At 42.2% G+C, this 24,630-nt stretch overlaps 1 protein-coding gene across 1 annotated transcript in view; it reads left to right on the top strand.

Moving 5' to 3' along the window:
• Positions 1-22,407, top strand: part of SLC13A3 (solute carrier family 13 member 3) — a 40,196-nt gene extending 17,789 nt beyond the window's left edge. Inside the window, exons 4-13 of the mRNA XM_077832044.1 lie at positions 1,038-1,104; positions 1,881-2,066; positions 5,617-5,742; positions 9,219-9,314; positions 12,025-12,129; positions 13,257-13,354; positions 14,253-14,365; positions 14,703-14,864; positions 17,625-17,762; positions 22,222-22,407. Of these exons, the coding sequence (XP_077688170.1) occupies positions 1,038-1,104; positions 1,881-2,066; positions 5,617-5,742; positions 9,219-9,314; positions 12,025-12,129; positions 13,257-13,354; positions 14,253-14,365; positions 14,703-14,864; positions 17,625-17,762; positions 22,222-22,407 (1,277 nt within the window). The remainder of the gene's footprint in view (positions 1-1,037; positions 1,105-1,880; positions 2,067-5,616; positions 5,743-9,218; positions 9,315-12,024; positions 12,130-13,256; positions 13,355-14,252; positions 14,366-14,702; positions 14,865-17,624; positions 17,763-22,221) is intronic.
• The last annotated feature ends 2,223 nt before the right edge of the window (positions 22,408-24,630 follow it).

A 24,630-nucleotide genomic window follows, 5' to 3' on the forward strand; every position in this document is an offset into this window, starting at 1 on the left:
AGGTTCAGCAACACAGCAAACATCAAGTGTAATGAAGGACTGTGCTTCTGGCTTAAATCTAATAAAATTCACTATCTCCCTAAGACCAAGGTAAAAATCTGGGGAATGGGGTTTTATAAAAATGTATTGCCCAAATGTGCCATTTCACTCAGAACTGCATGCAGAAGCGGCTTGTCAGATCCAAAGTCCCCCCATGCTTTCTTAGGACTTATGCCCTGGGGTTGGCCTTCAGAGGATTATGCTCTACTTTGGGAGTGTTCAGCCTTTGGAATGTGTGGCTTTCAGAGGGCTGATAGGCTCTGAAAATTGCCTGTGCTCTCTGGGTGAAATTAATCCATGTGAAGATGACCTGGGATAACGCCTCATCACCACTATGTCCTACTCTAGCCTTCAAAATGGGATTGGAGGTGGGAGCGAAGTGGTGCGTGGGCTTTGGACTGGTTTTCTGCATGGGGCTGAAATTTCACCCTCTTAGAGCTTATCCTTTGGGGGAAAGTGATTTTGGGACAGGGACAATCTTGATGTCATTCAAGGCCAAACAATTTTTAAAAATTCCAATAAAATTATTTGGAGTCCTAAAAACAAACCACAGTTTACCGAAAAATAAACACCAAATACCCAAGAGGTTAAATTACGAAGTGGAAATACAGTCTGCATTAGAATATCCATGTCACTAGAGATGTAAAAAAACCCTGGATCAGATGTAGCCTGGCCTGGTCGCACAGGAGGAGCTGAGTTTGTCAAGGTGCGGGAGAGGCTTCCAGAGATTGTTGGAGCAATGCTATACACAGTGTCCTACAGCGCACTGTGGTGGCTGTGGGGAGTGGGCCATACTGCTGCCTGTGCCCTGGCCTCAGATCAGCAGGAATGGATTTTACTTCTTCCGCCTCCTTGCGCTTCATCCGCAGAGAACTCTCTGTGTGTGGAGGGAATTTTCCGCTCTGAAAATGGCTGCCCTTTCCGTTCCATTGTCTGTGTCAGGGAGAGTTTTTCTAGATGCTTTAAACTGTTTTAAAGTCCTAATCTTTCTTTTTCAGCCTCTTTACAGCAGAATAAACTTTACACTGTATCAACTGAGCTGCAGTTTCTGGCAAGTACGGAGGAGTAAGTTAACTATAAAGTTTGTATTGGAGAGTTGAGTGAGGAAATTATCCCCTCAGATAGAAACAGCCTTAGGAGTGTGAAATTCAATCAATGAAACTCTTTTGATTCTACCTGTTACTCCATTTCCCAACTACCAACAGCCTGACCAGAGAAATCCCTCTCCAGTATATTCAACAAGACAGCACAGGGCCAAATTTTCAGGCCATTTTGAAAATGTGATGGGAGGTGTCTGCTGCTGGGGAAGTGTCTGCATTGCTTTTTTGAGAACAATTAATGTGTCAGGCGGCAGGTTTAAATCACCAAGATTTACATCTCTCTGATGGTCCAGGTTTGATATGTAAATGATGTAGAAATAAATATCTTCCCCAGGAATAGACTCTTCTTGCCACTCCGTAGCTTGAGATCATCAAAGGCCTTTTCACATTTTAACATGAAGAGTATTGACTTTTCGTTAAGTTTTTTTTGACGGCCTGATCTTACAAAGTGCTGAGTGGCTCCTGGGAGGTGTGAGCACCTTTAACTCCTCTTGAGGGCAGTCAAGGGTGCTCAGCGTTTCGTGGGACCAGTCCAGTACAGAGTGATTCTCAATCATCAGCTGAATAATGAGGATGTTAAGCAGGCCCCATGTGTTGCAATATTCTGCATAGACGTCCCTTGGGATATTGCTAATCTTGTTGCTAAAAGATGAGAGTTTTCCTTTTGTCTAGGTTCTGAATTGGTTACACCTGTATTTAAACCAGGGCTTTCAATGGAGTCTCTTTTGGAATGTTTTAAAGCAAAGATCTGATGGAGGAGAAGGAAGTTGCCATTGAAGTTCCCATGGATTTAAAGAAAGAGGACGAATACAGGGCAAACGTATGGAAAGGTTTCCTCATTTCAATCCCTTATGCAGCCAGCATTGGAGGTACAGCAACGCTGACAGGAACGGCACCAAATCTCATCCTTCTAGGACAGCTAAAGAGGTATGGGAGGAAATCCTTAGGAAGCCAGGTCCCTAGGAGTACAATCAGTTTATGAAATTTCTGCTGATCTGCACTTTCTATTAGGGGGAATTCTACAAAATTAAGACATCACATGTTTGCTATAGGAAATTCACCTTTGGGCAGAGGCCAGGTATGTGAAGTTCCTGCCCTCAGAAGCAAGTTTTGGAAAAAGCAAGTGACAGTAGGGATTCAAAAGGAAATGGCTCCTTCAATCTTAGTTACAATACGTGGGTTGTCACCCTAATGCTAGTGGTCCTGATCTGCAAAACACTATACATATGTTCTTGGGACTTAACCATATGCTTAAAATCAAGCACTTAGAATTACAGAAGTGTAGGACTGGAAGGCACCTCAGTCTTATGGACCCATAATCCAGTCCCTTGCATTCAAGGCAGGACTATGTAATAACTAGACCATTCCTGACTGGTATTTATCTCACCTGTTCTTAAAAACCTCCAATGACACAACCTCTCTAGGCAATTTGTTCCAGTTCTTACCCACCCTGACAGTTAGGATGTTGTCCTTAATGTCCAACCTAAACCTCCCTTCCAGCAATTTAAGCCCATTGCTTCTTGTCCTATCCTTAGAGGTTAAGAAGAAGAATATTTCTTCTCCTTTTAAAAGCCTTTTATGTACTTGAAAATGGTTATCATGTCCACTCTCAGTCTTCTCTTTTTCAGACTAAACAAACCCAGTTTCTTCAATCTTTCCTCATAGGTCATGTTTTCTACACCTTTAATAATTTTTGTTGCTCTCCTCTGTACTTTCTACAATTTGTCCACATCTTTTCTGAAATGTGGCAACAAGAACTAGACACAATACTCCAGTTGAGGCTTTATCAATGCTGACTACAGGGGAAGAATTACTTCTCATGTCCTGCTTATAATACTCATGTTGATACATCTTAGCATGATGTTTGCTTTTTTGGCAACAGTGTTACACTGTTGACTCATATTTAGCTTGTGATCCATTATTATCCCTAAATCTCTTTCCACATTACTCCTTCCTAGGCAGTCATTTCCCATTTTGTATGTGTTCACTAATTGTTCCTTCCTAAGTGGAGTACTTTGCATTTGTCCTTATTGAATTTCATCCTATTTATTTCAGACCATTTCTCCAGTTTATTCGGATCATTTTGAATTTCAATCCTATCCTCCAAAGCACTTGCAACCTCTTCCAACTTGGTATCATCCACAAACTTTATAAGTGTACTCTCTATGCCATTATCTAAGTAATTTATGAAGCTATTGAACAGAACTGGATCCAGAACCAGTTCCTGCAGGACCCCTCTTGATGTGCCCTTCCAGCTTGACTGTGAACCATGGATAACTACTCTCCAGGAATGGTTTTCCCGGAAGTTATGCAACCACCTTATAATAGCTCCATCTAGGCTATATTTCTCTAGTTAGTTTACGAACAGGTCATGTGAGACAGTATCAAAAGCCTTACTAAAGTCAGATATACCATATCTACCACTTCCCCCCATCCACAAGGCTTGTTACCACGTCAAAGAAAGCTATTAGGTTGGTTTGACATGATTTGTTCTTAACCAATCCGAAGTGAGCTGTAGCTCACGAAAGCTTATGCTCAAATAAATTGGTTAGTCTCTAAGGTGCCACAAGTACTCCTTTTCTTTTTGCGAATACAGACTAACACGGCTGTTACTCTGAAACCTGCCATGTTGACTGTTACTGATGATGTTATCTTCTCTGTGTTTGCAAATTGATTGCTTGATTATTTGCTCCATTATCTTTCCGGGTACTGAAGCATATGACAAGCTGGCAGACTGGTCTGTAATTTCCCGGATTCTCCTTATTCCCCTTTTTATAGATTGGCACTATATTTGCCCTCTTCCAGTCCTCTGGAATCTCTCCTGTCTTCTATGAGTTTTCAAAGATAATCGCTAGTGGCTCAGATATTTCCTCAGTCAGCTCCTTGAATATATTGCATCAGGCCTTAATGACTTAGAATCATAGAATACCATGGTTGGAAGGAACCTCAGGAGGTCATCTAGTCCAACCCCCTGCTCAAAGCAGGACCAATCCCCAATTTTTGCCCGAAATGGCTCCCTCAAGGATTAAATTTATAACCCTGGGTTTAGCAGGCCAATGCTCAAACCACTAAGCTATCCCTCCCCCAGGGGACGTGAAAACATCTAGCTTGTCTAAGTAATTTTTAACTTGTTCTTTCCCCGTTTTAGCCCCAGATCCTATGTCATTTTCACTGACGTTCACTATGTTAGATGTCCGATCACTAATAACCTTTTGGGTGAAAACTGAAACAAAAAAGGCATTTAACACTTCTGCTATTTCCACAAGTTCTGTGATTGTCTTTTCCCCCCTCATTGAGTAATGAGCAAACCCTTTCCTTGGTCTTCCCCTTGCTTCTAAGGTATTTTTTCTTGGTACCCTATACGTCTCTAGCTAGTTAATCTCATTTTGTGCCTTGGCCTTTCTAATTTTGTCCCTACATGCTTATGTTGTTTTATTTATATTCATGTGTCATAATGTGACCAAGTTTCTACTTTTGTTAGGACTCTTTTTTTTGAGTTTCAGATCACTGAAGATCTCCTGGGTAAGCCAGGGTGGTCTCTTGCCATACTTCCTGTTTTTCCTATGCAGTGGGATAGTTTGCTCGTGTGCCCTTAATAATGCCTCTTTGAAAAACTGCCCGCTCTTTTGAACTGTTTTTCCCTTTAGACTTGCTTCCCATGGTTAAGTGTTTTGGTGAACCAGGGCAACAGTGAGCACTTTATAAGTTGTCCATTATGTGGTGAAAAAGGAAAACAAGGCACACACTATTTCTGTCCTGGATGGCAGTGTTGTCTAGTGGCTAGACCACTAGACTGGAACTCAGTAGACTCTGCCGCTGGGTGAATGTGGACACGTTCTTTGTGCCTCAGTTTCTCCATCTATCAAATACAGATGATACTGACATCCTTTGTAAAGTGCTTTGATTATTATTAAACACTAAGAGGCTCCCCTATCTGAAAAAGTAGACATAGTGTTGCCAATGTAAACCTGCAGTTATGTCTCAACCATGCAGTGATCTACATAGAAGGTTCTTCCTAGACATGGATGAAAGCGGTTCTGTTTGGGTAGAGCTCTTCTGTAAGGTTCACGTTCAGGCACTCTTACAGTGGGTTCTACCATGAATTAGGATTAGTTAGTTAATTTCTATAAAGTGCTAAATATTGCGTGGTGTTGTTATTTGGGAATTCCTGCAAATCTAGAGAGCTACATTTTCAAGATGTCTGTTCCAAAATGCCATTTCAAATTGTCCATTTAAATTCTTTGAAGCAGGGACTCTTTCTTACTACATACTTGTACAACTCCTAGCACAATAGGGTCCCAATCTCAGTTGGTGCTGGTTGGCACTATTGAGATATAAATAATCACCTTTTTAAAACCTGTGCAGCTGGAAAGTTTGCATGACATTTTGATCTTGATTTCAGATGTTTGTTCCCCTTCATTTCATGTGAAAGGGGTGTTCCACTCCTCAGATTAATTAGCTTTCCCCATTTTCGAAGTTTTTTTCCAGAGTGTGATGTGGTGAACTTTGGATCCTGGTTTGTATTTGCATTTCCTTTAATGCTGCTTTTCCTTTTCCTGGGATGGCTATGGATCAGTTTCCTGTATGGGGGAATTAACCTAAGGTACTTTTATATCTAATCTATTTGTATGCTTTAATCTCATTATGACTACAGTGTAAATAAGCAGTTTATCTGGTCCTGTTCCAAAGCCCAGTGAAATCAATGGGAATCTTGGTTCAGGCCCTTAAACATTTCATCTGTACATGTTGTAATAACTCAATCCAAATTTGTTCTGCACGAAGTTAGATGTATATCATTCATGTTCAGCTAAAAGCTCCTATTTGAGTAAATTCAGTGTGATGAATAATGAAAGTGTCCTATAAGTGATGAATGCAGAGCCCATAATTATAATATTATTTTGTATTCTGATCAGAAAGTTCATGGGAGAGATTGCGAAGGGTAGACCTGGTCAGAAAAAATTGATGAAGCACATTTTTGGAGAAAAACTTTATGCACTTTTGAAAATCTCACTCAAGGCTCTCAGTTTACAGCTCGCTTTAACTAGCCTGCACATCTGAGCCTGCAAATGTTGGGCACACAGTCGTTTGGAGGTGCACATGGGCATTTGTGTGCACAGATCTGGCAGTTAGGTAGTTGGCCATCCAACTGACATGCACAGTAATGTGATCTGCATGTGCAGTCAGTGAACATAGAGTTTGCAGGCTCGATTTACTGCCTGATCCTGTGCCCAGGGAAGTTAGTGGCAAAGCTCCTATTTACTTCAGTGCAGAAGCATATACAGTTTCTAAGAGATGCTTTTGAATTTGTTTTTTGTTAAAATGTTTATTGGTTTTTAACTTCAGGAGAAAAAAAGAAAAGGAAAAAAAAAACCAGGTGCACGTTACCCAAGTATATAATTATATCAGTGACACAGAAAACAGAAATTACTAGGGAACTTTTTCAATGCAATAGGAAATAACCAGTGTAAGTCCCTGATCCTTCAAACATGAAAGCATGTACGTAACTTTGTTCGTCTGATTCAGCAATGCACTTAAGCATGTGCTTAATTTTGAGTCTGTGTTCAAATCCCATTGATTTCAATAAGAGTTAATAATTGCCTTGCTGAACTGGGGCTTTAAGTAATCCCACTGAAGTCATGTATCTAAGGATTCTCTGTACTAAAAAAGTTATACTAGTGTAACTATGTTGGTTAGGGGTGTGGTGTTTTTTTTAACCAATATAATTATACTGATCTAAACCCTAGTGCGGAGGTAGTTATACCAGTATAACGATGCCTTACACACCACCTGGAACTGGAATAAATTATACCAGTATAGACACTTGTTTGTGTCAACACTAGGATTATTTTGCTGCTCTAACTATACCAGTACAATTAAACTTTCTAGTGTAGACAAGTCTTAAGTGTTGGCAGGGTCAGGGCCTAGAAAAATCAAGCTAAAGAAACACAAACAGAAATTGTGCAGCCTATTAAAGAATCCAGATTTTGACCTGGTCTACACTTAAAACTTAGGCCAACATAGGTATGGCATGCAAGGATTTGAAAAATCCAACTCCTGAATGCTGCAGCTATGCGAACCTAAATCTCCAGTGTAGACACAATTTTTATCACGGCTTTGGAGCGGAGCCCGGAGCTGGAGCGCGGAGCAGCTCCGGAGCAATGGAGCTGCAGGTTTTTGTTTGGAGCTGGAGCGGAGCCGGAGCACAGCTCCAAAGCCCTGTTTTTTATAGGTCGCCAGAAGAATGTTTCTGTTGACCTAGTACCATCACTCAGGGAGGTGCAGCAAAAGCATTTATTCAAAAGCATTTTAGATAACAAGGGGTTGTCTTGATGTCCTTGGGTAAAACTGCAGCTACTAAAAGAATCAGAGTACTGTGTAAGGGGCTGTCCATAAATTACGTAATGCATTAGGGGGTAGGTGGGTTCTTAATCTTGTGTGTTTGTTTCAGTGTTAGTGTTACAAAGGGTGGGTGGGTCTTTAACATCACCAATAAATGTGTTATGCAATTTATGGACATCCCCAATATCTATTTGAGAATCAGGAATTTTTGGATGGTCAAACATGCATCTTTATAAAGGATCTAACCATTGGACATCCATTTAAAACAACAAATGAATTAATCAGTCTTAGTATCACAGAATCGGATATCTAATGGTGTAAGTCTGGCTTTTCAAATGTAATCAAGGTCCCAGGAAGTATTAGAAATGTATTTTAACCACATGACGCTGATGGGACACGAAGCAGCTGGTGATGAATATATCATTCATATGCACACGTACTGTCTAAGAGTAGGCTGTGTACTAGTCCAGGGTTCCCTGCTTAAAAGGCTTAGCCTGGCTAATGAAGAGAAGCATATTAAAATGCCAGTCCCTGTTGTTAAAAATTCCTCACATATTTGTTCATCATCAGCGAGTGCTTTGCATAAATTAGAGATTGCCCAGAAAGTTGTTGGTGACTTGAGAAGGTGGGGGAGGGGAGGGGAGATCCTTATTTCCCACCTTGCTCTCTTTTCGATCAAGTGGCTGATGCAGTCATCTGCTAAAAGTGATGAAATCTGCAAATCTGACAACTTCACTCTCATTTACATTCTGAACAGTCTCTGTGAACACAGGCTGTGATTACCACAAATAAGCTTCTTTAATGCAGGGGCCAAAGTCTCCTTTGCATAATCCTGGGGAGAAAGGCAACACAAAGTAGGATAAATATTGGTCTTGTTTACACTAGGGAATATTACCACCAGTGAGAGCCGTAGTGTAGATAAGGCTCCTGTGGCTTCCTCTGTTTTTACCACTGAATCAATGAAACCTGCCCTGAGCAGGACCTGTCTAGTCTACCTCAAGGGACACATCTTGCTCCCCACCCTGAGTACTAATGAAATTTACATACTCATAACCCAGGGAGAATTCAGCCCAAGGGTTTCTAGGCAGCACCAGAGCTTTTCTGTTGGTAACTAGAGCCACGTTTCTGGCAGGCATCAAAAAGCGCCTGCTCAGAACTTGCAAGTGCTTGTCTCTTTGCATGTGCCTCAGCCCATCTGTGCTTGCCACATGGACAATTGGATGCATTAACGTCCGTTTGTGCACATAAATGAATCTGCTCATAGATTCTGCAAGCACATTTGTGTCTTGTCATGAGCGGGTGGGACTATCGAGCTATAATATCCACTGTCCAGTACATTAATGGCTAGATTTTGCCACCTTTACTCACACTGAGTGCCATATTACTACATGAGTAGTTCCACTGATGTTTACAAGACTATAGGCCAGGTGAGGTAAGACTCAGTATGAGTAAGGGTGCCATGAACATTATTTGTGGCATTATGCATAACTTGTCTGAGAGATGGGAAGTCTATTTAAGAGATTGGAAGTATTTACTATACTATGAAATGGATCCATATGATACTCGTTTTCTGAAATCACTGGTCCATGCTGTACCCTTTATTCTCCTAAACCTTCCCTGTAGCCACCCTGTGCATGCCCTGTATGGGTGTGTGCAGGAATAGTAAACATGAACATCAATGTTTGAGTTCCATTATGAACCTGCAAAAATGAGTGGTGTTTGTTATTTCTGTGTTGGTAGGCATTGCAGAAAGAAAAAGTCAGAAATAAGAGTGGATGCAGAAGACCGAGCCCGAGCAGTCATAAAGGAAGATTATCAGAAACTGGGGCCAATGAAGTGAGTCGCGAAAAGAGAACAAAAATGACACAGAAATCAACCAGAAACAACATTTCTGGGGAGGGAAACTGAGGATATTTGTCAGAATTTGTCAGTGAATTTCCATTTGTTAGTATTTGTGACCATTTTGAGTTTGTTTTCCTCAAACATTCAGTTGCTCTGTCTTTGCTAATGCAGATAATTGCAGATAACAAACATGTAGCTCCAATATTCCACAAATGCCAATTTTCAATTGTAGATGACAATTCATGCTGTGTTAATTACACATTGTAAGTCTTTTAATCAGGAAACAGAAACAATATCATGTGACTTATGTAACCAGCCAATACAGTGTGAATTTTTAATATTCACAGAAAGCTGTTTATGAATGGTCTGCAGAGCACGTATTATTTGCTGAAGAGATTCATGATGAATATAAAGAATATAATTCAATTATTTTATGATCTGTTTGTGGGCAATTTGTGAACAGAAAATCAGATGAATTTTTGTGGAATATATTATTGATTGTGAATTATTCTCTGAGATCTATTAATCAGTCATGTGAAGAGAAAACAAGATGCGTTCGAGTTGCTTTTTGACCTGAAATGGATTATTTTTGGTTTTGTTGTTGAATTTTTGGTGGTTCTCACCCTTATAAAAGAAGATAAATATAGCTATATTTTGAAACAAAAAGTCTAAGGGCTTGTCTAGGCAAACAACTAGCAAGCAGCCAGCTGGGGTATAAATGCACTTTCTGTGTTGACCCTGCTGCAGCTCACTAAAGGTTCGCTAGCGCTCTTTTACCTACACCACTTTGACGCAGGTGTAGATGCAAGCAAACTACGGCACTTTTAGTGAGTGGCAGCAGAGTGCGTGTGGATAGTTCCAGTGTGGCAGGCCAGCGCACTGTAGATTTCCACACCAGCTTGCTGCACAGTAACTCTTGGTCTAGACAAGCCCTCAATGATTTGTTTCAAAATAGTCAAAAAGAACCATTTTGACTCTTGGAGGGGTGGGATGGGGGGAAAATCGATTTTTTCTGCCAAAAGTATGGGCTGAATTTGACCTGAATTAACTAATAGTTTCAGTGTCCCCCAAAATGCATTTTTAAAAATGAATTTACCGTTTGCCAAAAATAAATAAATCGCCCAGCTTTACTCACAGAGATATTGCGAGGGTTCACTGATGTAGGTAGCGCAGCACAAACAAACATTCTAATTATTATTCTTGTGTGCTCTAAATGAAAGAAATTGGTTTATTTTTTTCCCTTCAGTACATTATGGACCAGCCTGCAAAATGTCATTGTAAGAATCAAAGTCCCACTTTGAGTTTTAGGAGCAGAGAAAGCCCATTAAGCCATGTGCTACAAATTTGATTAGCTTAAATTCAACCCAAGTGATTTCTTTTCAGTGGTTTAAGTATCCCTCCTTCCTTGTGTCTTTGAGAGGTTTTAAGGCAATATTTTGGATGTGTCTTGGTCAAATCCTAGCTCCACTGACGTCAATGGGAGTTATGTCACTGACTTTATTCAGGTCAGGATTTTACCCCCTGGTCCTTACTAGAAATATTAACACTAGCAGATGTTACTGCAACTGTGAGACCTCACCTGGAATACTGTGTGCAGTTCTGGTCTCCCATGTTTAAGAAGGATGAATTCAAACTGGAACAGGTACAGAGAAGGGCTACTAGGATGATCCGAGGAATGGAAAACTTGTCTTATGAAAGGAGACTCAAGGAGCTTGGCTTGTTTAGCCTAACTAAAAGAAGGTTGAGGGGAGAAATGATTGCTCTCTATAAATATATCAGAGGGATAAATACCGGAGAGGGAGAGGAATTATTTAAGCTCAGTACCAATGTGGACACAAGAACAAATGGATATAAACTGGCCACCGAGAAGTTTAGACTTGAAATTAGACGAAGGTTTCTAACCATCAGAGGAGTGAAGTTTTGGAATAGCCTTCTAAGGGAAGCAGTGGGGGAAAAAGATCTATCTGGCTTTAAGATTAAACTCGATAAGTTTATGGAGGAGATGGTATGATGGGATAACGTGATTTTGGTAACGAATTGATCTGTAAATATTCATGGTAAATAGGCCTAATGGCCTGTGATGGGATGTTAGATGGAGTGGGATCTGAGTTACCCAGGAAAGAATTTTCTGTAGTATCTGGCTGGTGAATCTTACCCATATGCTCAGGGTTTAGCTGATCGCCATATTTGGGGTCGGGAAGGAATTTTCCTCCAGGGCAGATTGGAAGAGGCCCTGGAGGTTTTTCACCTTCCTCTGTAGCATGGGGCACGGGTCACTTGCTGGAGGATTCTCTGCTCCTTGAAGTCTTTAAACCACGATTTGAGGACTTCAATAGCTCAGACATAGGTGAAAGGTTTTTCGCAGGAGTGGGTGGGTAAAATTCTGTGGCCTGCGCTGTGCAGGAGGTCAGACTAGATGATCATAATGGTCCCTTCTGACCTTAGTATCTATGAATCTATGAATCTCCTCCCTCATCAGCTCTCAGTTATTCACACCGTCAGTAGGGAATGCAGTCTACATTCTGCTCTCAGAGAGGGAAAGTCCCCATGTGTCATGTGTGAAGTTTAGTGTTATTCACCTTTCTAAACTAAGGCTTGAAATGCAGTGACATCATCATTAGCAGTTAAAGGTGACCTGGGAAAGGTAACTTGTGTTCACTTCATTAGCATGACTGGTTTTTAATTGCATCTCCTTAAACCTTAGGTTTGCAGAACAGGCAGTTCTCTTCCTCTTCTGCTTGTTTGCAATCCTGCTGTTCTCCAGGGACCCAAAATTCATCCCAGGTTGGGCAAGTTTCTTCACTCCTGGGTAAGATTCTATTTTCAATCTGTTGTAACATTTTTCAATAGTATTTGCAGGCTTTTGAGATCCCTGTGTTTTCTATTGTCCTTGTTTATACTGTTGTCCAGGTTTCATGGAATAAATGGAACTGAGCCTTATGTATCTCTCTAGAACCATTTTAATTGTTTATGTTTCTAAGAGGAGGTAGTGGAAGCCTTGTGGGATGTTAGTATTGAAAATGCTCACACCTATTTCCTGACAGCCCTACGGCCTGAGCTCTGGGAATGTTGTCTATTGATACATTTAGGGCCAAGTCCTGAACCCTTTGAGCAGGCCATTGATTTCAGTGTGGGTTTGGACTGAATCAAGGCTGCAGGAGTTCACCCCTTAGTGCTTTTTCTCTTTGGTTTGCAACCTTTTCTCTGTTGTGACATCCAGACCTTTCTTACGTGAAGACAAAGATTAAGAACAATGAAGGCAATAATAATAATACTCACAGAGTGAGAGCAAGTTGTTTCTGCACAGAAAAGAGACCCGCTCTATTTCTCTAGGGACACAGTTCAACAGACTATTCATATTCAGAAAAGGAGTTCACTACATGCTTGGCTTTAATGGGAATCAAGTACATACTTCACAGATTAATTTTGTTCTCAATAGTTAACAGTTACTTAAAGTTAAAGTTTAAATGCTTTGCTGAATTGGGGCCTAGAGTTTTTATATCATGCTCTTCACTTTAGAAGCTGAGCATTTTACAGAGATCATAACCAAAACAGGCCAGTGGCCTGATTTTCCTACTTCCCTGCAACCAGCTTAGGCAATCTCCCCAGACCTCCATAATCAGTATTCTTCTCACACTCTCTAACAGACTGAAAGTGATTCAGTCATTCGAGAAGCCAGCACTGCCAACCCCTCCCTATTCTTTTTAAAACTAGGTTTTTGTGTTTTCAGTGTCTCTGATCAGTTTTCGAAAGGAGTCACAGCCAATCTTAGAAATGTAGCTCAGAGGGGAATTAAAAAAAAAAAAAAAAAAGAATCATGACCAATGAGTGTTGTTGATGTAAAATCCTAATCCTCTTTGGTAAATCCCAAGTTTTGTAAACTTTACAAATCTCAAGACTTTTGCTGCTTACAAGTGTTTCTGCTCCTCTGGTCAGGTTTGTCTCAGATGCGGTTACTGGAGTCGCCATAGTGACCATACTGTTCTTCTTCCCTTCACAAAGACCATCCTGTAAATGGTGGTTTGACTTAAAAGGTAGGTTGTAAGCCCACGGGGTAGGGACTCTGTCCCCTTCTTCTGTGTTCTCTATAGGGTGAGCACACTGCAGGAGCTCAGCACATAATAGTAAGGCAGGGTACTCGGTCAGCAGGTATGGGGTAACATTTTGAAAAGCACCTATGTCCCATTGACTTTCAATGAGACTTCAGCACCTAAGTGCCTGAGTCACTTATGAAAATTTTACCCATATGGCTCTGGCCACCTTCATCTTTAATTGGAGATGCAGCCTGTGCAGCCCATGGGCTCAGCTCACAGCAAAGCAGCACTTGCTCTGGCCTAATGTCACCAAACGAAAGCCACTGCCATGACGTCATTTCATGCAGATTAGGGGTTGCTTTCAGGCTCCCGGAGGTTGCTCCTCAGACCCCCACTGGGTGAAATGTGGGTGTCCTTAGTTCACAGAACATGAAAGCCCTACTAGTTTACCTTTTCATATGACACAACAATTGAGTTCTCATTCAGAAGTGACCTTCTGGGGGGAGACACAGCAATTTCCTTGCTAGAAAGCTACTACCACTTTGAGCTGCAAGTAGAAAATTAATACGGTGATGAACTTGCCCACAAAAATTACAAATGTCAGAAAACTTCCTCCTGCCAGAATCTGCCAGATGTCAGAGAGAAGAATATCTAAGTCTATTACACCAAGGAAATTGTCCTTTATGTTAATAAAAAAACAAGCTGAGAAAAAGCCCAAGAAAACCGTGACTGCTAGAACTTTTTGCTGCCTGTTTAATTGAAATTGAAATATCCATGTGTTTGTTATTAAGTGATTATCAGCTAACTTTGACACCAGTGAGTAATGTAGCTATTTTATCAGATAACAAGTTATTTGTTAATCTGTGTGTGTGTGTTTGGTGGGGATCTCTTTGTCTAGCATCAAACACTGAGAATGTGCCTTTGCTGTCTTGGAGAAGGGCCCAAGAGACTGTACCCTGGAACATTATCTTGCTGCTCGGTGGCGGATTTGCCATGGCAAAAGGATGTGAGGTAGTATTTGGAGTGCTGCCCATCATTGATGTTACCTTACTGTCATTCAGCCCTATGCCCCTGGTTTTTAAAAGGGTATCAGTTTGGTTTGCTCCTGCGATTTTGCTCCTGCGATTTTGCACCTGCAGTGTATGGCAGTTAAGACATTGAGTGACTGGATCTGACATCTAAGGGCTATAACATGCACCCCTGCCACAAGGTGGCTGCGTTTCAGAAGTGGGTGGGCGAAGTGATCCCTATTTATATGTAGTTTGCAATTCTGTGAAATGATCTGAGTCTTGCGTGGAAATGCAGGAACTCAAATATAAACCCTGCTGCATTTTCTCTCCTGCTGCAGGAGTCAGGCTTGTCTGTCTGGATCGGAGGCCACCTGCATCCCCTGGAGAGCGTGCCACCGGCAGTGGCTGTCGTGCTTATCACAATAGTGATCGCCTTATTCACAGAGTTTGCCAGCAACACGGCCACAATTATAATCTTCCTGCCTATCCTGGCAGAACTGGTAAGATACGTTACCATGACGGGGCCAGCTCTGACCCCTCTGTGGTCTCTCTCAGTGCACCCCCTTAGGTGTTACGCCTCGTGTCTTTACCTTGTCTGGGATGGAATCCCAGAATTCTCCCATTATCAGACCAGGCCCTGCGCTACAGAACCCTGTGTACTCGTGTGATGGCTCAGCAGGCCTGACTAGGTTCAGCCCCTGCAGTTCTTCCTTGTGGGGGCTTGTGCCCTGTGGTGGCCACAGTGACAGACAGCCTTGTCTGAACAGTAGGAACAAAGCATAACATAAGAGAACAAGGATTTGAACATGACAAAAGATCTCCTGCATGTCTATCTTACCCTAAGCCCTACTAGCCGGTGGGTGTGGGCCAGGCAGGTTTTGCTTCATCTGACCCCCTAGCTGGAGTCTCTCTCTGTGTCACTCTGTTCCCCACCAACAGCTCCCTCCAGTTGCCTATCCCCTCTCTCCAGAGAGTGACTTTTTAACTGCTTAGTGTCCTTTTAGTTTTTAGGTGCCCAGCCTTGGCAAAACAAGTCTGGTAACTTTGATTGGAGCAAAAAAAAATGAGGAGTACTTGTGGCTCCTGAGAGACTAACACATTTATTTAGGCTGAATTTGTCTGGAGCGTGGATGTAGCATCTTCACAGTTAAATAGCCCCAGGCATCGTCTCTTAATGATCCCTCTGTGTTATGTATCTAGAGCCATAGTGTTGTCTTCCTATTAGTTTCCTAACAACCCTGCTATTAACCAATAACCCAATTCAGCCATGCTGTAACTATCCCAATAACCACATCACATACAGTATTTACAAATTATTACAGTCAGCCCCATGTCCTTCACAGTTTAGGTACCCTGTGAAAACATTTCTCTCTATTGGAGCAGCCTGGCCTCCATCAGCTGCAGAAGACGCACTAATCATCTGGGCAGCCATGGGTCACCTCACTCTTCTGCATACGAGGCCCGGTAGTCTCCAGGATCTCAGCTGGCCCATCCAGCTGTATGGGGTTGTGACCATGGTCACTGGAGGGGCTATACTGAGATTGCTCATTCAAGGCAAATCGCAAAGAATAGGTCAGACGATCCCCCAAACTGGTGGTTTATTCTATAATTAGATTTCACCAAGCCAGTAACCAAACAGCTCCTGTAATACCTTACTGATTACCAAGAAGCCAAAATACATTTCCCTTTAAGCACTCCAGCCTTTGGCTCCCACGCAGACAGCCTACTCTAATATAGTGAGGGTTACTAAAAATCTTATTCACCGTATATAAAGTTCTACCAAGAAATCAGACACATTAACCACCAGGTCAATGAATATTTCAGATCTCACCCAAATACATACTTAGGGCCAATCCTTATTAATTAAGATTTATCAATAAAAAGAAAAGACAGAGAGTTGCCGTGGTTAAAAGATCATTTGATGTACAGATATGAATAAAGTTCTTAGGTCAGTCTCATAGCAGAGATGGTGAGCTTGCTTTGTAAAAAGCCTTCTGGAATCAATTAAAAAGGCTATAGTCCAATAGGCAGTTCTTGTGCAGAGTTTGTTCAAGTTCTTCCATGAAAAGTACAAGGTTAATCCAGAGTAGACCTGGAGACCTCAGTTTCACAAGCTTAGACTTTCCCTGTCAAAGTTTAAGCAGATCTGAGATAGCAAGCATCAGACGTGAAACTTCCTTTATAGCTCGAAGCAAGCTGTGTTCACAGCAGGGCTTGCTTGGTTGAAGAATAGGTAATGTATATTGTTGCTTCGAAGCTAATCCCTCATTCCTAGGCATACCCTGGTAGCTAGTTGCATTCATTAGCATAGGGAAATTAACCATCAAAGAGCTTACAGGTAGTTTACTACAAATTTCAAAGATAAATGAAACAATAATATTATTGCACCGCAAGTCCCATCTAAATGGGAATATCCCCTTTTGACCTCTGAATCAATAGAATACCATAATGAATCATTAAAGAGAGGAACAGAATTTTGGCATCTACAAGCTAATTATATCACGTTGTTAAACTTCTAACAAGGTAAACACAGAAAAATACAACTGGGATCTATTCTTGATTCTCTAACAATACAGGCCTCCATTTCAAGGACTGTAGTCTATTTAACATGCCTGTGCTAACAATCTGTAAGGAATGGACCTGTATACAATTTCAATACTCTTCTAATATGTCCTTAAGGGTTGGTTTTGGGTCACTCTGCCTGCTGGTTGCTTAACCCTCACTGGCTCAGCCTCACAGGGGTCTACATTCCCCCTGAGGCCATGTAAAGAGACCTCAGGATTTAGTCAACCAGTAGTTTTGCTGATGGTGTGATGGCAGGACTGGGTATGGTGTATTTAAGTGGTTAGAACAGGCAACCAGGAGCCAGAATTCTTGGTGTCCATTTCTAGTTCTGCCACTGACCTGCTGTATGACCCTGGGCAAGTCACTTCCCCTCTCTGTGCCTCAGTTTCCCTATCTATGAAATGGGGATAACAACACCTGCGCATTTCAAAGGGAGCTGATATGGCCTGCTTAATATATTGGAGTGTTTGGAAACAAGATGCTAAGGAGCATAAGTACATGCTGCACAACATGCATAATAATAATTTTTAAAAATGTTATTAGCAATAGAACAGCAGGATATGCTATTATAAATCATAGATCACTGAGTTCTGCTAGGCACAGTGCTGTAATTATTTGCATTCTTGGATGTATTTCCATTGTAGCTCAGAACCCCTAATGTATAGTGGTTTTTTTTTAAATTTTGTTCTTTCAAGGCAATTCGTCTGAAAGTAAATCCCCTGTATTTAATGATACCAGGAACTATAGGATGCTCATACGCTTTCATGCTGCCAGTCTCCACGCCCCCTAACTCAATTGCGTTTTCTTCTGGACACTTGATGGTCAAGGATATGGTAAGTTGTTTTATGTACAAAAATCACTGAAGACACAATCATCTAGATGAAGAGTTTTTAAGACAATCATTTTGAGATATGCTACCAAATCAGCATTTTGTAAAATAAAATCACAAAGGTCAGTTTCTGTTATGAGCAGTGTTTGAATGCAAAGTACTTCATTCATGATTGGTCATATCTAGCTGCCTTAGAAAGTGTTATTTAGGTAAAAATGGGCCCGATTCTGCCCCTGATTAAACCCATGTAAATCCATAGTAATTCAACTGCCTTCAGTGGAGTTACTCTCAAATTTCTTCTGAGAGCTGAGTCTGACCTTTAATTGAAAAGTGGATCCAGGAACTAGAAAAATAATCCATTTTCTGCCTCCCCCTTTAGATATTAAACTAATATATTGTAACAAGGGGATGCTTATCTCCCTGCTGTCCATTTTGCTGAGTTTGAGCTCAGACCTGTCACAAGGATCTCTGCTCTCCACTTTGGGAGAGTGAACACGAGTCCTTTAAATGACTCTTGCAGAAGTGTCTTTGACCTTATCTTCTTCACATTCTATTACTGTGCTTCCCCTTTGCTAACTAAGTTTACATGGCATTCACAGGTTCCAGTGAAAAATAACCTTTGGCATCTCTTGGTCATAACTAGTTCTGCAGTTGTTTGTGACCTAGGGTTCTTTGCACTGATTTATCTTTTAGATCATGAATAAAATATCAAGCCATGAAGTTACTGAGCATCCCAACTAAATTTCCCAGTAGACCTTGGTCAAGTCACCATCTCTATGTGAAGTGCATGTTACTACTTTCCTTTGGATTGGTTAAGTGGATATACTGCCAGTGGTATCTGATGTAGATGCTGTCTGAATCAACTGCACTAGAATATTTCAGTCTTTTCTGCTCTGGAAGGAATTATTTGACATAATATGCTTGGAGCAATCACCCAGGCAATTCCCATTCAGGAAGATGATAAAGGGAAACAGAGAAAGGAAAGACAGACTAGTTTAGGAAAGCCAGAATGCTACAATATGAAGCTCTCTAAGTGAGCAGCAAAATTAATGTCTCTCAAAACTCAACAGGAAACACATATATGAATTCTCAAATGTGCTGTCAAGTTCTCTGTAGAGATTAAATTTACAGCCTGTGTAACAATTACCCTCGCTAATGAACAGACATGCTATTTCCTAAACAAAGAGTCACTAAGAAAAGAAGAGCTACTTCTCCTTTTGATTTTACTATTAAGTTTGTTTTGTTTTCCTGTCTGATATATTCTTGTCAGCATTTTTTAAAAAAAGACTTCTTATTAAGGCAAAGTTATAATAAAGTGTTTACATTCGACACTATACATTACTATTAGTTTTTTAATGTAGATCCTTACATTAAAGAGCACAAAAGCAACATTTTCAATTCACTGGGCAGAAGAGATTGATCACAAAACTCCTATGAATGTCCATGGCGGTCAACTTAGTACATCTCTGTACTCCAGACAGAGCATTTGTCCCCTTATATAACACCTCACCTGTGTCTGTGGCCCCCTAATGGTGAACCAAGCCCTTTTTGGTGACTTGCAGAATAAAACATTTTTAGAAGCAATGGCTGAGGAGCGGAGATGGTCACATAGGGGAAAGGATCTCCTTCTTATAAGTGCAACCATTCAGAGCTGGTTAGAATTCACATGAAGATGGCTCAGATGTTCTCCCCCAGGCTGTAGCGTTTACGTTGTGAAAGTGACTTTCAGACCATTTTCATACTGTTCTCACACTCTTATCCTCAAGGCCGGTGAACATGAGCAGAAATCACTAGACCTGTTCGGTAGGAACCTAGTCTTATTTGGTTCCATAGTATAGTAGGTTGGTTTGGAGATCGCTGGTACTAGCTGCTAAGTTAGTTTGGTTACCTAGTGCCTCAGCCCACAACCCGGTGCTTCTCAGCATTTGCACAAACACCCAGTAAATGAGGAAGTGAGAACTGGGGAGAAAAGAGCAGGCCTGTTTTCAGTTTCCTTCAGAAGAGAAGGGTGCCTGGAAATGCATAGGAAGGGGATTGAATATTACAAAACACCTTGGTGTGCGGAAGGGCAAGGAGAACACTCAGTGAAAAGCAAGGAGGTGATGAGGAATTGGGTAGGCTTCTCTCAAGATTCCTCCCAATTTTCCTCTCCTTACATCTTACCCCAGAGTTGCAGTTACTCCTCTCCAGGAAGAGGGCTAGACACAGCTACTTCCAAAGCCCATCTGCATTTTGTGCATCAGCCGGAGGGGCTTGCTGGAGAGTGACCCGAGGCATTCCCTCTCCTACAGGCTGAGCTTTACAGCCTTTGCCAGCCTGAGAAGTGAGAATCAGGGACTGGGACCGGAACCCAGTTTGCCAAGTTGGAAGCCCAAGCATTGCCAGGAATCCTGCCCTGAGTGAGTGAAATCCAGACAACTATGGGGTTTAGTACTTCAGCAACTCAGTCTCTTCTCTGGCCTTGGTGCTCAGACAGCAGCACTCATTAATACAGGGTTGGGTCCTCTGTGTCCCCCACATCTTGTTCAGCAAATTTTACCTTGTGGTTATATGTGCCACACGCTGTTCTGTAAAGGATCAATCTTTAAGGCTCTGCAACAGTGGCTGCTGAATGCAATGAGAAAAGGTTCATTTTTTCTATTGGAAACCATGGGAATCTAGCCGCCTGGATTAGCCTTTCGCAAGGGAGCCAGAGGGTGAAGGGCTAGTGCCAAAGTGGTTAAAGAAGAGGAACTTCAGAGATCAAAAGATTCATGTTGATGAGCAGGGATCTGATCTCACACTATGTTTAAATATGCTGCTTACACACCAAACAGCGGGCAGTTGGAATAAGAGGAAGCCAAGGTTATGTGCATGCACCCAGGTCTATGGCTCAGCTGAGAAGCTGGGATTTTATCTATGGGAGGGGCTGATAGTTATTTTTAGGGTTGGCTCAGTTTAGAGACTGTCACCCTTAATCACATCCCCTTTAACTTAATGTGAAATGATAGAAAACCCAGTTTGGTCCCATTCTTGTTGACAGGTCAGCTGGCCTGGATGTCAGCTTGTTTCCCAAGCTTGTGTTCTGCCCTTGGCTGGCCCCAGGAAGAAGCAAGTTTCATGACTTTGCTGTGATGTTCTGTGACTATGGAATGAAAGTGTAATTTGTGAAAGTCCCTTTCAGTGGCACAGGCTTACCCCATAACTTCAACATGCTTAGCCCAATGGAGTTCAGCATTCCTTCACATCCTCTAATTTCCTTTCACCCCCACTCTACCCCAGACACCTTACAGTTAAAAGTGTGATGACATGCCTTCTTCTGGAGCTGCTACAATAGCATTCAGCCATTCAAGCCTGTTCTCTCTCTCCCTTTGTACACCCACCGGTTGTCCTGGTTTAGACTGAAGTTTACCAGTTGCCATGGTTGTATGAATTTGTGCCTTTGCATTGAGGGAAGTGAGAGTCAGTTGCTTTGGAAACAGTGAGCCAAGTCTTGATATTCCTTTTCAGTTTTACTCAGGCTCAAGCCAATGGGACTTTTGCCTGAGTGAAAACTGAGCAAAGGCTTTGGGAGAAAGCACAACTCCTTTTGAAATTCAGCTGTTTATCAGCTCAAATTCCTGTTGGCTTTACATATTGGTAAGGGGCTCTGGTGGTTTTCTTTCTGTTACATTAGGTAAGAATCGCACACCTAGCCTTTGATTATTAATTTTACTCAGCTTTTACTCTTTGCCTCCATATTGCTGTAGCTTTACAGAACTGCTTGTTCATATTAATTGGTTAAAAATGTCTGTGGTTTCATTCATTCCCTGAACATGGACACTGATTGTATTACAGAGAGGGGTGTTTTTCTAGGAGGAAAATAAAACAGGAGCTTAAAGACAGAAAGTGCTTTTTAATCCACAGACTCTTTAAGTTGGATTCTCAGTTCCCTGATGCTCAGCTGACTTGTAAGAGAATCCTTTCCTTCTGCAGAAATGAATCTTAAAACAAACACATACATACTCCATTCACTGGGATGTTAGAGATGCTTTTCTAAAGTCTGATCCTGAAAAGTTTTGAACACCCACTGCTCTTAGTGAAGACAGCAATGGAAGCTGCATGTACTCCAGGGCTCTCCCGCCCTGATCCTGCACTAACAATGACTAAACTTTCATTTATACCACTGGCACAGGATCAGGCCCTAATTCAGCAATGTGTTTGAGCGTGTGTTAAGCATGAGAACAGTTTTGTTGACTACTTAAAGTGCTTAAAGTTAACCATGTGCTAAAGCACTTTGATGGCTGAGGACCTAACTCAGCATTTGGGAGTGGGGGGTCCCTGACTTGAGAAAATCCTGCTGAAATGTTAATTAAACCCCTCTTTGTTGTAATGTTCGTTCATGTGCAGTCAGTCCTCAGGGCTGGCCATCTTGGTTCCTTGTGTCACATGCCCAGGATTTCCAGGCTAAACCCTAGTATAATGTATCTGCATTTCTTTCACAGGCGAGAACTGGGCTGCTCATGAATCTTATGGGTGTTCTGCTCCTTAGCTTGGCTATAAACACATGGGCCAAGAGCATCTTCCAACTGGGCACCTTCCCTGAGTGGGCCAACATCCATGGAGAGAACATCACATCCCTCTTGCCGGATGTGAAGAATGTTACTTTAAGCTCGCTAAATAAAATATGAACAAAGCCAGGTCATAGGTGGGACTCACTCGCTTAGGACTGGGGCAGAGGAATCGCCAGAGTGTACTCACAGGACAAAGGCCGGATTGCTGCTCATGTTGCACAGGACTTTCCATTCATTTTATTTTATTTTTATAAATATTATTCATTGTCACTACATAATTTTTGGGGTGGGGATCTTGGAAGATTTATCTCTGCCTCCCCCCCCCCCCCCACAGATACCTATCAAACAGTTTTAGAAAACTTTGTTCTTCATTAATAGAGGGTATTAAATGGTGACCAAGTAAGTCTCTAACATTTCCAGGGTAAATGCCACTCCTGGTGAAATCTATGGGAGTTTTCCTGTTAACTTCAATGTGCTAATTTCGGATACCCTAACTCATGCTGGCTGGTATCCTTATTCCCATGAGTGAAGTCAATGGGACCATTTCAGGTGCTACTCAACTTGAGTCAGGGTATCAGAACCAGGCCCAGTGTGGGGGCCATGCTTGAGCCCTGTGATTCTAGAACACTTGTTAGGGGGTCAAGATTTCACAGGGATTTCACAAGTAATTGTGTCATGTAGTATGAAGACTATTTCTTTAGCTTCTTATGAAAGGATAATTCAGGAGACTATGACTGAGTCTAGCCAGAATTTGACGTATTGCTCCACAGTGGGAGTTTGGTAACAGTAGGTTTCCAAACACATTCATTAGCTTGGGAATTATTTTAAAACTCAAGACAATAATTTTCACCCACATTTTTGTACTGACTGGAAAGGTAGAGATTTGTGGCCATATTCACTCCTGGTGTAACTCTGTGTCTATCAGGGGCATGACACCAGTGGTTTATGTGGCTAGTCTTAAGTTGGTGAACGTCCTTTAACTGAGGTTTGAGGTTGACCTACTCATGACAGTGCAGCTCAGTCACAAGTCAGTAGACTGTTCGCAGAGGAATGTTGACCTTTTTTTCGAAACGGAGTTTGAGTCTTTTATCTGATTGCTTGGGTCCTTGCAATGAAAGGATTTGCAAATTGAGCATGATTTTCATCACCATTTTATCTAAACACATGCATTTTGTTTGTGTAAGACTCTGACTATTTAATTAAAGATCAGTATTTGAAACAGACAAGTTGAAAGATGAGGAGTCTGATACAGTGCTTTGGGGAGGGTTAGCAAGGGAATCCTTGCACTGATACAGATGTTGGACTCAACTGGACCAGATTCCCAGCTGGTGTAAGGTGGCATAATGCCAGTGGTGTCGACGGAAGTAAACTGATTTACACCAGCTGATGGTCTGGCTCAGTTTTCCCTTGAGTTACTCAAAAGATTCAGTGTCAGCTCCGAGAGCAGACAGGGTAATTTATCCATCAGACCCAATTCTCTCTGTAATCTCAGCTGCTGCTGCTGCTGCTGCTGTGAACCCTATATTGATTACATCACAGTATGAACGTTTCCAAAGAGGTCAAGCTGAAACCAAACTGCCTGACTGTGGAAGTCAGCTGATGTTGAGACAACATCCTCGCGATTAGGGAACTTGTACAATAAAATGCATTCATTAGCGTGCCACTGTGTTATGTTTTATCTGTGAAGCCAGGGGGGAAAGGTAGGGTCTGAGGCTCTTCTCGCTTGCACCAGTCTCACTCCATTGGCTTCAATGGAGCTGCTCCTCACGTACGCTGGGGTGAGTGAGAAAAGAGTCTGGTTCGCTGATGCTCTGCCTGTGTTGCCTTCATTCTAGTCAGGCCAGGGACCCTGCAGCCTCAACGGCAATGTCATCCATTTAAGAGTGTGATTAAAGTGAGGCATGAGCTTGTTGGGCCAGTTCCTGGCTCTCCCAGCCTGAGGTCGATGGTGGCAGTGGGGGCACAGAGCAGCAGAGGCGGGAGCCAGTCTGCCTGGGCAGCGGTGGGGCGATGTCTTTTGTGTCGCAGGCACGACACCACCTGGGCACGTAACGGGGTGCCCCACATGCTGCCCTCAGGCCTGGCGGCAGGTGCCACGCTTCCAGGTTGCCTGGCCGTGGCCTTTTGGGGGCATACGGTGCTAGCTGGGCCTTGCTTGTGTTCAGGGAGAGCTGTCAACCGCACTGTGGCTGCCGCCTCTTCAGCCTTTGCCAGCTGCCATTGCACCCGCCCTGGAGGAAGCCCAACGCAGCCACTAGTCGCTAAAGTGTCACTTCCTGTAGGCTTGGCCACATTCACCTCAGCAGGAGCCTAGAGTCCTAGCAAACTGCTTCGTACAGG

Source organism: Eretmochelys imbricata, chromosome 13 (genome assembly GCF_965152235.1).
Source record: "Eretmochelys imbricata isolate rEreImb1 chromosome 13, rEreImb1.hap1, whole genome shotgun sequence".
Taxonomy (NCBI): Eukaryota; Metazoa; Chordata; order Testudines; family Cheloniidae; genus Eretmochelys; species Eretmochelys imbricata.